Source organism: Bison bison, unplaced genomic scaffold (genome assembly GCF_000754665.1).
Source record: "Bison bison bison isolate TAMUID 2011002044 unplaced genomic scaffold, Bison_UMD1.0 scf7180017864316, whole genome shotgun sequence".
In the NCBI taxonomy this organism is placed as follows: Eukaryota; Metazoa; Chordata; class Mammalia; order Artiodactyla; family Bovidae; genus Bison; species Bison bison.
Window position 1 is genome coordinate 2,322,035 of NW_011494888.1, and position 14,019 is coordinate 2,336,053.

General features: G+C 48.1%; 1 protein-coding gene across 4 annotated transcripts in view; it reads right to left on the reverse strand.

Moving 5' to 3' along the window:
• Nucleotides 1–14,019, reverse strand: part of CLCN3 (chloride channel, voltage-sensitive 3) — an 89,163-nt gene that overhangs the window by 1,799 nt on the left and 73,345 nt on the right. For 2 of the 4 annotated variants that reach the window (XM_010852778.1, XM_010852779.1), the window contains 4 exons: nt 13,475–13,873; nt 8,775–8,991; nt 2,301–2,376; nt 5–949 (listed from right to left, as the gene is read on the reverse strand). In XM_010852778.1, coding sequence (XP_010851080.1) covers nt 791–949; nt 2,301–2,376; nt 8,775–8,991; nt 13,475–13,873 — 851 coding nt within the window. In that variant the 3' untranslated portion in view covers nt 5–790. The remainder of the gene's footprint in view (nt 1–4; nt 950–2,300; nt 2,377–8,774; nt 8,992–13,474; nt 13,874–14,019) is intronic. The other 2 variants (XM_010852780.1, XM_010852781.1) reach the window with 1 other exon arrangement.

Consider the following 14,019-nt stretch of genomic DNA (forward strand, 5'->3'; position numbering starts at 1 on the left):
GCAACTCATAGCAGGTGCAGCTCGACACAACACTTCCTTCTTGTCACTATCAAAGCAGCATCATTTCCTTACGCTCAATGGTACTTGTGTTATAGGAGTTTTAGAAACAGAAAAATCTGCGTTAAGACCAGTTCACATTATCCATCAAGTCAGAGAGGGTGAGAAAAGCAAGAAGAACACTGTCCATCCTTATCAGTCAAGTCCCCTGTGGTGGATGCTGAACCCCTACCCCCGCAGAGCTTCCGCGGCGCCTCGGCCCGGGTTGTGGTACCGGGCTTGCCCCAAGCACCTCGTGTGGGACACAGCACCCACTCCCCTCCCTGTGACGAGACCCCGGTACGACCACGCACATCTCAATATGAGAAAGGACTGCTCCCCACGTGCACACCACTCTCAGAGGCTTGGTGACAGCTCGCAGGGGAGGGGAGAGGAGAGGAAGAAGCTCGTCCGGAATGTAGAAAGGTAATGCTTTACCTGTACAGTTCAGGAGTTAAACACAACAGTTTTGATTTAAAAAACAAAAACAAACAAAAAAAAAGGGCAAGACCTTACAGTCTTAGAGATGGCTCAATTCAGAGGGATCCCTTCTGACAGGGGGCCTGCCGGCCTCTCTGCAGGGCCAGAGAGGACGGGGTCCGGTCAGGGCCGCCTCCAGCGCTGAGCGCACGGCTGGGACGGCCCCACGCGGCTCGCCGGCGCCGGCGGGGAGGCCCGGCCGCCTCCACCGCCCCTCCCCGCACCACCGCAGCAGCCGCAGGAGCCCGCCGCCGCCGGTCCTGCTGCCTCCGGGTCAGAGCGAGCTGCTGCTGAGCAGGCAGGCCTCCTCCCCGGCCTCCTCCCCGTCCTCCGCTGCGGAGCTCAGTTGAACATGATGGAGGCGGGGTCTTGGGTTGCCGTCTGGGCCATATGACGGAGGATGTCTTTTTTTGTGATGATACCAAGGAGGCGTCTGAAAAGGACAAGCAGAAGGTTGCCGTTAAAAGGAAGGGAAAGGAGAAGTTAAACCCACAGCTAAATCCTTTCGGCTGACAGAAGGAGAGCAAAGCAATCAGCCCGAGTCTGTATTTTCAAACAGTATCTTGGTCAAGTAACTCAACATCCAGCAGCCATGCTCGGAGGTATCGAGCATGACGCCCCTAACCGCTCAGCGTCCCTGCCCTGAGACTGAGAACCGGACTGCGGAGGCAGAGCCTCTGAGTCACGTGAGCCAGCGCGTGAGAGAGCAGAATGCAGAACAAGAAGGGGCGCTGAGCCCGCCTGAGGAGAACAGCTCCTTCCCACCAGGCTGAGAGAGAAGAAAACATAATGACCAAGTCCCCTTTAGAGTGCACTTTTCTTTAAAGCCAAAATTAACTGTCTTTAAAAAAACTGACTTAAAGAGTGCCCAGCTGTATGCCGAATCTTCATGAAAGCACATACAATTCAGGTAAAATGCACTTAAAATGGTCAACACAGAATTTCAATCCCAAACTTCAGAACCCCAAGAATAAATCTCTAGGATGACCCGAGTTTCTACTACAGTCATCAATGTCTTCCTTTTCTGATTTTAGTCAAAAAAGGTACAGTGCTTTTATGAAAGTCTGAGTTGTTAACGCTTACATTAAAAGATAGGTGAAAAAAAAAAATCAAGAAGCAGTCCTAGAAGATTATTACAGACGAAGCAGAAAGCAGAAGGGATGAGTAGTTACTTATTTTTCTGGCCAGTGGTTTCTTCAAAAAGGATGCATGGACATCAGTGCTAGGCTGAAGTCTACAGGGACAGGCCTCATGGAGGGGTGACAACCAGGCAAAAGAGCCCAGCGTGAGACTGCCAGAGCCAGACAACTTATCAGAGAACTCGAAATCCTCTTTAGTCACGACTCCACTGGGACCCACGGCCACACGTGACCCTCAGCTGCTGCTCACACTCTAGAAACAGCCTACAGAGGGTGCTGGAGCCCAGGCCCCAGGATATGAGGGTATATGGGGCGGGTGGGCTGCTGAGCTGGGTACCACCACGTGTGCACACGTGGGCTGACTCCCCACGACACAGCCAAGACAAGGGAAGAAAGACAGGGACGGGCTTGGGGGAGCTCCTGGGTGGAGTGGGGGTATCTGCTGTAGGATTGTACAGACCACACTGCCTACAGTCCTAAAGCCAAGGAGAGGCTCTGGTGGCCAGGAGGTGGGCCTGCTGCTTCCCAGGGCAGGGTGTGCACACACCCCCGTGTGAGGAGGAGGAAAGGTCTAACAAAGCTGAGGGGGGAGGCAAGGGCACGGAGCCACCCCCCGCCCGGTCTGGGGAGCAGCCGCGTGATCACCAGGGGCTCGGCGCGCCGCGTCAGCTCCTCCAGGTGTGCTACCATGTTCTTCTTGGTGATGATCCCCAAGAGGCTCCTGCAACAGACCACGTGATGCTAATGACTGCGGGGGACTTGGGCAGGGGTCCTACCATCATGATACAGAGGGCTAGAAAGAGCTAAAACGTGATGGGCTTCAGAAAAATACACACAGAAGTGCTCTGAAACCCCAGGTACCACTGCATTACCTCTACTGGCTTTTGCATGTGACGCAATCCTACTTTAAATACTGGTAGGTAGCTGTCCTTCTTAAATTAAAAATCAAGATTATAAAAGCTCAAAATGAAAATGACTGAAAAAAAAAGTACAAAGAAACACCATCAATATAGAGCTGCACAACTCTGAACTACAGCTTCAAGTTCTCTCCACAGAGGAAAGTGCTTCTCATTCCTCAAGGGCCAGCCCCCGGCCCTCCTCACTGCATCCACCTTTATAATGGAAGTCAATGAATTCAGGGGGTATACACAATGGATGTTGAGAACCTTAAAAAGCTTTCATCTTTAAATTCTGGAAGCCCCTCCAGCACACTCTGCAGGGTGATTGGACACCCTGCCATCTGGCTAGGTCAGTTCTGTGTCGCACTGCCTCAGACCACCCCGGCTTTCTGAAGAACGAACTTCAGCAGGGGACCTGCTCAGTCAAGGGCTCTGGGCCCCCGGGAGGCTGCTTATACAGCGGTCAGTCACGGGGCAGGGAAGGCCCCCGGGGAGGGATGGGCAGGAAGCAGGCAGGGAAGCGCCTGGGAGAGGCAAAAACCGCTTCTTTGCAAATGTCTTCTCATCTTTTACAACAATGCACTTATCCTTAAGAACAAAGACAAGCTGAACAATTCTCAGAGCGTGGGAGCACCTCTCCCTCCAGTAGCTCAGAACATGCCCCACATAAAATAAGCACCCACTCAGTTCTAAGAGAAACAATCACCAGTTCACCTGCATATATAGTTGGAATCAAGAAAACTGAGCATCTTGACATGAAGTAAAAGAACCCCAGTTTAATTCTTACTCGTTCTTCTCTACCTGATTACATACAATGATTAATTTCAGTTAGTAAGTTATTAAGCTCTGCCAAACCTCAAGGTACGTACGCAATGAGGTCAGTCATGAATTTATTAAGGACATAATGGCAAACTTATACATTTATAAAGTAATCTTTGTATTTACAAAGTAACAGCCATAAAGGGAGGAAATACATATGTTTCCTCTCTTTAGTTACTGGAGAAAAGCGATTTCAGAGTAATAAGGACAAACTCAGTACCGCTTTATTAATTTCAGAAGTCTGGGGAAAATCAATGCAAAATCTGACTCCCGTAAAAGATGATTTTGTTCCTTGGGGCGCACAACTCTGTAAGAGCAATAACAGCTCGACCAGCACCCTGCCCCAAGGTATCTGTGTCCAGAAACACCAGGCCCAGGAGCCCCTCTGCCCCCCGGCTTCCTCCCCCAAAGGTGCACGTTTGGAAAACCATGTTTACTGTCCGCCCCGTGTGCGAAGCTCCACAGTAAAGAAACCTCTACAGCATCTGATCCAACACTTTCCTGACCCACACGGCCACAGAACTCATTCTGAGCAGTTCCTGTGAACTTCCTGCTGGTTCCACCAAAGCTGTAGGATTCTGAGAGATTCTGCTTATCAGAACACGAAACGTGGGCAAGACCCTCCCCCCAACCTCATTTTCTCCTTTCATATGCACGTCTGGATTCCTCAAGTCTTCTTCCCCCAAACACACAGCTGTTTTCCACCTCTAAGGACTCAGTAAGAAACCCTAACATGTTGACCACTAGACTCGCCACTAAATGCAGAAGATACGCGCTCTCTTCTTATATCAACCTATTTTCCTTAAAGGACAAAAATAAAGGAAATGTAATCACGGCACCTCCCACCCCAAGCTCTCTTGTGAAAAGGCAGGCTCAAGCGAGAACCTGAGCTGTCCACCCTGACCAGCGCCCTCCACTCACTCCTCTCTAGCGCCTGTGCCGCTCAACAACCTGGCACTATCAGCAGAGTGCACGGCGGTAACAACGCCAGGGCCTGGGACGTGCTTCACCAGGACTGCGCAAGGACACGCCCACTGTCACGACTGGGGAGGACCAGCCACGGGGGGCACAGAGAGCAGCACGGAGCAGGTCAGAGTTGAGGATGACCCGGCCTGGCTTCCAACTGAGCCGTGCATTACTAAAGGGACCCCCACCCGTAAAGCTTTCGAAAAGGTACTCCATTTAGCATCTATTTATTAAGCTTTTAAACAATGATGCTTGGTACCATTATTCTTTAAACAACCCTAAACAAAAGAAAACAGCTATTCTGCTGACATACATCTCTTCTCCCATCAGTATCTGTGATATCTGATCATCCAACGCCCTGCCCATCACTGAAGATAAGCCTGAGGGTAAAACCGCCTTGCACACCAGTTATAAACCTGGAGGCTCACACCAAATAGACTTGTTTGGTCGATCACCATTTATCTCTCATTAGTTGTAAAATAATGTAACGTAAAATCCAGATTTCTGACGACACATCAGTAACTACAAGATACGCCCCACATAAACAAACCCAGGTTTACACTGTCCCCTGACAGCCAACGTGCAGTTCACCCCAGTTCCCAACCTTCCTGTCCCAGCCTTTCTGGAGCCACTGCTACTCTCAACCCCAGTCCAGCTGATGCCCATTAACTGGAGGAAACCACAAAGTGGGAGGATTTCCCCCTACTTTCTCATTTCCCTATGGTTACACTAAAATAAATGGAACAAAAATAATCCTTAGAAAACCTCAAAAAGTCTCATTTTAGGGAAGGGATGTAAGAGGAAAGCTGTGAGAATCTGCTTTTCTCCCCCACAGGGAGTTGGAGAGGAGAAAAACCTTAATTTGAAGTAACTAATCATGAACATGAAAAGTACAATCAACTAATATTTGCAGAAAACCAACCATGTGCAAAATTTAGTGCCAAATAGCCTAGGAGGCCAAACCACATGCCTGCAGCTACATAAGCTCATGGTCTGGTGCCATGACTCCTCAAGTATGAGGCACATAAACCAACCTTAGCAGTCCACTCAGTCATATTTGACAACTAGTTACTAAGTCAAAATGAGTCAACTCAGTCATCGTATATATACACGCACAAACATGGCTTTGCAAACATGGGATGCTGGTTTAAAAACTAAAATTCAAACATTCAAATGCAGCAATATCACTATGTGATAAACAACAGAAACTGTAAGTGTCATCATGTCACACATGGGACCAAGAGATTCTTTATACTGAAAAGAGACACTTGAGCACTTTAACATTGAAGGTAAATTATTTTATAGGATAATGTGAAAATATCTATTAAATTTTCAATGCATTAACTTTCAAATTTTTCACTTTTAGGACTTTATTCTTCAGATCAGTTTTGTTCAGTCACTCAGTCGTGTTGATTCTTTGCGACCCCATGGACTACAACATGCCAGGCTTCCCTGTCCATCACCAACTCCCGGAGCTTGCTCATGCCCATCAAGTCGGTGATGCCATCCAACCATCTCATCAACTGTCATGCCCTTCTCCTCCTGCCCTCAATCTTTCCCAGCATCAGGGTCTTTTCCAGTGAGTCAGTTCTTCATATCAGGAGGCCAAAGTATTTGAGCTTCAGCTTCAGCATCAGTCCTTCCAATGAATATTCAGGACTGATTTCCTTTAGGATGGACTGGTTGGATCTCCTTGCAGTCCAAGGGACTCTCAAGAGTCTTCTCCAACACCACAGTTCAAAAGCATCAATTCTTCGGCGCTCAGACTTCTTTATAATCCAACTCTCACATCCATGCACGACTACTGGAAAAACCATAGCTTTGACTAGACGGACCTTTGTTGGCAAAGTAATGTCTCTGCTTTTTAATATGCTGTCTAGGTTGGTCATAGCTTTTCTTCCAAGGAGCAAGCTTCTTTTAATTTCATGGCTGCAGTCACCATCTGCAGTGATTTTGGAGTCCAAGAAAATAAAGTCTATCACTATTTCCATTGTTTCCCCATCTATTTGCCATGAACTGATGGGACCAGATGCCATGATCTTAGTTTTTTTAATGCTGAGTTTTAAGCCAGCTTTTTCACTCTCCTCTTTCACTTTCATCAAGAGGCTCTTTAGTTCTTCGCCATAAGGGTGGTGTTATCTGCATATCTGAAGTTATTGATATTTCTCTCAGCTATTTCTCCCTGCATATTCTTCAGATATGCATATGTAAATCAGTACATATGAATGTTCACTGAATATTCTTTGTAACAGTATAATTCAAGAGAATGGATACAGTCAACTAGAAGGCAGGACAATGAACTGATCATAACCCTTGGCAAAGCTGTAAGCTCTCGGCATCCTGCCCACCATCATTTGCTCACTGTTACCACACTGACTACTACCTATTTCCTGTTCTCCCCTTTCGTGAGCAGTATTATTGTGGTTGTTTTGTTATTTCTCATCAATGCAGTCTGAGGGCATTTGAACCAGAAAACTTGCCCTTTGGTTTCCAGAACGGTGAACATTCCTTCAAGGCTAAAGACACTGTGGACTGTGAACATCAAGCCAGGTGCAGTGGCTGAGGAAGACCATGGAGCTCTTTCATAAGAAGGATAAGGGTTACGATGTGGCAGGAAGAGTGTGCACAGATGAGTATTTTAGTCGCCCAAGGAGTCTAGACTACCCGATGTCAATTCTCAGCCTTTCTATTATTAGCACACTCTGAGAGTTTTAAATATTAAATTATGCGACGACGCTGGCATCTAGAGGCCACGCAGCACCATTCTGGGGGGCGATATGTATGCAGAAGTTGCAGGGTAGATCTCTGTGGAGAACTCCTCGGAGGAAGAGCCGACAGAGACGGCACCGGTAAGCCTGAAACGCCCTGAGCTGACCAGCCGTCCTGCAAGCTCAGAGCAACCACAGAGAGCCAAGGAAGCCCTGGGACTCTGTTCTGGACACCCTGAACCCACCACCACTCCCAGCAACTACCTTGCTGGGCTTGGCAAGAGTACCTGGACTCTATCATATAGTAAAAAGAAAACGCTTATCTTGGGAAAAAACAAAAAGAGAACTCCCTGCCTTGATCAAGAGCTCATCCCTCCATCGACTCCTCCCTGCTTCCTGGAGTTACCTTCAGTGGCTAGCACAGTGCAAATGCTAGCCATGAGTCACACTCTCTAGCTTCTATTTGTATTCCAGACCCTTACGGGCTAATACATTGTCCAAGAAATCACGGCACTTTCCTGGTGGTCCAGTGTTGAAGACTCTACTGCCAATGCAGAGGGCATGGGTCCTGTCCCTGGTTGGGGAACCGAGATCTCACATACCACACGGTATGGCCAAAAACAAACAAAAAAAGAAATCACAAAGAAAGAGACAGACTCTACTGGTCAACAATCACATCAAACAGCAAGAGGCAGGACTTCTGAGCTGGGAGGCTACTGTTCCCTGGACTACCTGTGCTGACCACGGGCCTGGGCACAGCTTCCCACATAGATGACCACCTCCATCCAGAGGGGCCGCAGGAGGGCTGCAGCCAGAGGCGCCCACCTCCTGCCGTCCCCTAGAGAGGGCCTGCCTGTCCTGTCTGCGCAGGACGGCTGTGGGGCCACCGGGGCCTCCCGTGCGCAGGCCTCCAGCAGTCTCACATGGTGCGGGCCAACCGCCCCACCTACTCCCCCCAGCCTCACTGTCCTCAGCCTTCAGGTGCGGGCTCCGAGCACAAAGAGCAGCGTGGTAGGAACCAGGGGGCCGGAGAGAAAGGGCGGCAGGGAGGCACGCTGCAGGCCCGGGAGCAGGGAGCAGCGCCAGGCAGCAGGCTGGCGTCAGGGCCAGAGGCGCAGTGTCTCCCTGCTCCCCAACTCCCACCAGACCATACTTCCCCAAACCCCCACGTGGAGAAACACGGCCAGGTTATGTGCAAAGGGCAGAAAACCAATGTGTGCATTTTAAATACATAAGTGTTTATCTGCCAGACTGTATCCACAGGATTTGCAGATGGAGACTGTAGGAAAATGGAAACAGAGCATTTGCAAAAGGCTTTCAGCTAATCCACCAACTTTGTCTAATTATACACAATTTCCCTCACCACACAATTAATCAAACAGTAAACAGCCAGCTATTCAGAAAGTTGTTACTGTCCTAGAGACAGACACTCTGACCATGAAATATCTACAAGAACAGGCCGCTGCACTGCTCCATGCAGTGGGGTCCACTGCTATCCAAGAGTGACCTGTCAGCTTGGAGGGCCCCCCAGTCCCTTTGCAACCCCTTAGGACACATCACCTCCCTGCAGCCCTGAAGCGCTCCTGGTTCAGCAGAGACCTGGCAGTCAACACTTTGCCCACCCTTGGTAAGTGGGACTCTGAGGGGCTAATCCTGAACGGCAGACCTCCCCCGGGGGGCCCCCCACCCGACCCCAAGGGCCCCGCACCTGAGGGGGACACACCCACCCGTTGTGCGTGACGAGGCACTGCCGCAGGCCCAGCTTCCGGAAGATGTCCACCACGATCTCCATGGGTGTGTGGTCTGTCACCGTGAACGGGCTCATGTCCAGGATGCTGCGGAGCTTCAGGGGCCGGGGGCTCTCGGCCGGCAGGGATGGGGTGTGCTGCGCAAAGCACACACGCGAGCTGCCCACAATCCCCTCCTGCTTTTTCCGGGCACTTTCTGCAGAGACAGAGAAGACCACCCATTACACACTGACAGGGCTCCTTCTGTTTTAATGGCGACCTGCTTATTCACAGACTTAAAATGATAAACAAACATATCCTTTTGACCTCTTCATTTTTTCCTCTCTTCCTAACCAAGAAAAAAACCCACTGAAAAGCTATTTCATGACCTCCTGTACTCAAAAGAATCAGAATCCACTAATAACAAATCGTCTTTGTGCAAATAAAATATTTTTGGTGTCGTCATTAGCATGGCATGATTTTTGTTGCTGCTGTCTAACACTGACGGACCAGGAAGCGTGCTGGGACCATGGGACCTGACACCTGCACAAGCAATGGGACAGCCCTCACTAAGGGAGCCTCCCCACCAGGGCCCGCCTGCGCCAGATCCACAGAGAACTCCCGCCTCCTGACAGGACCGCACTGTCTGTCCTCTGCTGTGAACCAGCTAGTTCGTTCTGACATTCAAGCTTAATGTTCCCAGTGAGCCGTGAGGTGGGGTGAAACTATTCATACAGTCACGTTCCTGAAGGACACCGGCCAACTTTCATGGCTTATCTGTGAAGGCCGTGAAATCCTGCTCCTGGGGCCCTGCTGCCGGTGCTCCGGCCTTGTGTCTGCTTCCTCTGCCACCTCTCAATGTGCGAGACAGGACGTGGCCAGGAGGCAGAGCACTGCCGAGGAAGAACGCAGGCCACGGGGCGGGAGGAGGAAACCCACAAAAGGGAGAGCATACACAGGGAAAATGAAAACGCTCGTGTTCCTGCTGCTGAGTCAGTGTGAATTCAAAACTGCATACACATTTGGTATCTGTCATACTGAACATTATTTTGCACAGAAATTTTGCTACAAAAACATTTAAACAAACATACTAAGCATCAGTCCTGCATGAAGAGTGAGCACAGCTCGTAGACACAAGCTGCAACCCTTTCCACTCTTTCCGATCACTAAGGCCCGGCTTCACCGTGCGGTAACGCCCAGTGGGGTTCTAACACTGGGACTCCCGAGCACACCTCGAAAGCATGAGGAAGACAGGGGAGAAGAAAGCCCCTCAGCAACTGACATAAATGACTTCTGAAAACTGCTTGTTGAGCTGTTGTCAGCCCAAGGAAGCATCAGGTTACTGGCCCACCATGAATGACAGTCATTTGAGTGCTTTTAGAAAGCTAACCCCAATGGTCAACCTGAAACCTTAACTGAGCACATATTATACCATCAGTGCAACAAGCAGAAAGACTGCTTAAATATACATCCAACGATAAAACAATCCCAGAAGAGTCTAGAAAAACGCTATTGATGACTGTAACTCATTTACTTTTTTCCTGGAACTGTGGGCCTTTACACCTGCACAAGCAAGGAGACAGCCCTTACTACGGGACAGAGGCACATGCCTAGGGAGTCCATCTGGGACTCTAATGTGTTGTCTGAAGAACACCACTTTTATATGAAGGCCGGCATTATTGACACAAGGACATTTACTGAACACGTACTAAGTGCCAGGACATCTCCTAGATTTGGTTTTTGGAAAAAAATAAATTGTTTTTGAATGTCATTCAAAGGCCTTTGAAGCAGAAATCATCATCTGAGTTTTGACATGATTCACTTTTTTTTAAGGAGTGCATGCAGATGAAGAGTTATACTTCTAGGAGAAGGGCTTACTTGTATTAATTTAGGAAACAAACAGGTCTCTATATTCACCGCATGGTGTTTCAACTACCTGAGCAGGTACAAGGCTCATTTTAACTCCTACAAAGAGATACACGAGAGACTGGTCCAGGGACCAGCGTTTGGATTCCTGAGTAAGCACCCTTTCACAGTCTGGGGTTGGTAACCCTGCTGTGGGGAGAGCCTGAGCAGGGTCTCCCCCAGGTGCGCTAAAGCTTTACTCGGCACAGAAGCTCCTGAGGGGGCAGGAGAGCCATGCGGCAAGGGGGAAGCCTGCCCCTGTGCCCCACCTTTCTGACCCTGGTCACTCTGTCCACGGCATTCAAGTTCTCACACATGAACAGTCTCCCTGTAAAACCCACAGTTCCTAGTACACAAACGGAAAGGAGCAGGTCTACTTTTACACCCTAAGGTGGAAAACAGAAAAGACAATTCCATTCACACTATGCTGCTGCTGCTGCTGCTGCTGCTAAGTCACTTCAGTCGTGTCTGACTCTGTGCTGTCAGGCTCCCACCAGGCTCCCCCGCCCCTGGGATTCTCCAGGCAAGAACACTGGAGTGGGTTGCCATTTCCTCCTCCAATGCATGAAAGTGAAAACAGTTTGCTTTTTATTTACTTCTTTATTAGTATTTTGGTCACACCACAGGGTATGTGGGATCTAGTTCCCTGACCAGGGACCGAACCCGGGTCCCCTGAATTGGCAGCATGCAGTCTTAACCACTGGGCCACCAGAGAAGTCCTGTGCTTCATTTTAAAGAAACACACAACATCATGCCTAACTAATACATCTGGACCCAGAAAGGCAGGAGGCGTGTCTCTCCATTTGGACTAGACATAGACTTAAAAAAAGTTTTAATGAAAATAACATAAAAATGGGGAATTTATAAACAAATCTGGGGAAAAGTGGTCTTTTGAATCTTGAGTTTTCCCATCTCCAGACACAAGACAGCTCATGACTGACTTCAGCATTCTTTCTTGCTAATATCTTTTCAGAAGTACCTTATGTAAATTTATATAGACAATATATTATATCTTATATAAATATATTAAACTACATACTATATCTTACATAAATATAAACTACATACTATGGTTTATATAAATATACATAAACTACATATTATATCATATATAATATGTTGTTTATAACATAAAAAACCTAGTGCACAGGTCTATGTTTCCCATTCAAAAACTAAAACTTCAGCAAAATATATCTGCATGAATATTTAAGGTATGGTACAACAGACCACAATGTAACCAAGCTTTCTGACAACAGGGTTTGATAACTCACCCAACCTAAGGCCCCTCGAGTCCCTGAAACCTGTCATGCCAATATTTTATTTCCCAAGACAGTAATAAAAAATATTTTAAAATATATCCACAGAATCAATGGGAGTACAAATAATTCTTAACTTTACCACCGTCTTATCTTTTAAAAACCTGGGCTTTTTCCTTTAAATTTCTAACACCAAAATTCTGACCCTTTTATTCTTCATTTACTATTACAGCTTACAGTGTAAAAAAGTAAAGAAGGAAGCTCTTCTCTGGTGGCACGTCAGCCGTGGTGGCGGCCCGGAGGTGGACGCACCTGTGCGTAGCCCTGATGCCACACACATTGGAACCCGCAGCGCCAGGACCGCTGGGCTGTGGAGGCCTCCAGGCTCTATCTCCGCAGCTGAACTGGCTGATCTGAAGACTTGCTCTCCTGTCTCTGCGTGAATAGCTTTTGTAGCTGACAGCTTCCAGTCTGACGTGAAAAATACTGCTCATCACACCATCCAGCCTTCCCTCGTAAATGGTGCAAGAACTCAAATACTTTACAACCCTTCTGCAGCAGCCAGAGAGGTCAGCTGGAGGGAGGCGCCAGGTTCACAGGAATGACCTCTGGGGACAGGCTGAATGGTCTGCGTGTTCAGCTCCAAGTCCTCTATTGAACACTGGGAGTGAGTATCAAAGCAACAGCTGGACGAAAATACCCTCTGTCACCTCTGGGGTTTTGGGAAGAGCAGTCAGACTGTAGAAAAGGAGTCAGATTATGCAGAAGTCTTACCAGCCTCATCAATACTGCAGGACTACAAGGAAAGGGGATAAATACATTTTGGAAGAACAAAATTGGCTTCCTCCTCAGAAATGGTTTATCTCCAAAAAGTGGCTTCCTCCTCAGAAATGGTTTATCTCCAAAAAATAACACAGATGGCTAATAAACTACCAATACATTTTCAAGAATGTCAGCACAGAATACAGAAGGACTTCCTTTTTTATCCTGGCACTTAACCAATAATAAAATCTCAATTATCTTTTTCACTTGAAACTATACATTACAAATTAGTAGTATAAATCTAAATTCCAAAATCAAAAAAAGCAACACCCTGTGGATTGGATATGAAACAGACCAAAGATGATGGGATTTTCAATAACTTGCATTCAAATATGAGAATGTATTTAGCTGAATACCTCAACACTTACTAAAGCCTCATAGTGCTAGTTCATGTTATTATGAAAACTGTCAACAAAACTTTTCTGGTCAAGTAGAGTCTGACTCTACTTGAAATAATACCAAATCAAAAGTTCAAATAATATTTAGGTGGGAAACAACCCAGGGAAGCATAAATGCCTTTCCTAAAAAAATCCTGAGAGATTAAGAGATACACAATATACCACTTGCCCCCACAAACTCAACAGATTATATTTTCCAGTTTCCCTTTCTTTCAGAAATCTATTATATATTTATATCTGGCCACCTAGGTACCCAGATACCGACAGCCAGTCAGAGATGGGCGTGTGTCTGTGTGTGTGGGTTTCTTTAAAAGTGTACCTATGGCAATGGTCAGGTCTCTCCTGAGGGCAAAGCCCACGAGTCTCTGCGACTCCCTGGACATGATGACAGGAAAACCGTTGTAGCTGGTCTCATTGATCATGTTCTCTATGTCGTCCACCGTCATGTTGTCCTGGGTCAGCACGGCCAGCGGGGGGTCGCTCCTCCGAGGTCTCATGACATCGGCAGCCAGGGTGGTGTGGGTGAACTCTTCTTTGGCATCCAGGAAGGGGTACCCATTCAGCCGGATGTGGGCTTCATAGATGCCTTCCCTCCCGAAGGCGTCGCCCACCCATTTGCTGGTCATCACGGCAGCCATGAGGGGCACGATGTACTCCAGGCCTCCCGTGAGCTCAAAGACGATAACCACCAGGGACACGGTCATCCTCGTCACACCGCCTGAAAAACAGGAAGGGCCCGCGTCAGGGAGCACAGGCCCCACCAACCCACGGCGGCAGAACTGCTCCACAAGGCGGGTGAGCCCAAACTATGAACACAACTTAGTGAAGAGAACCACGACTATTGTGGTAAGATCCCGAGAAACG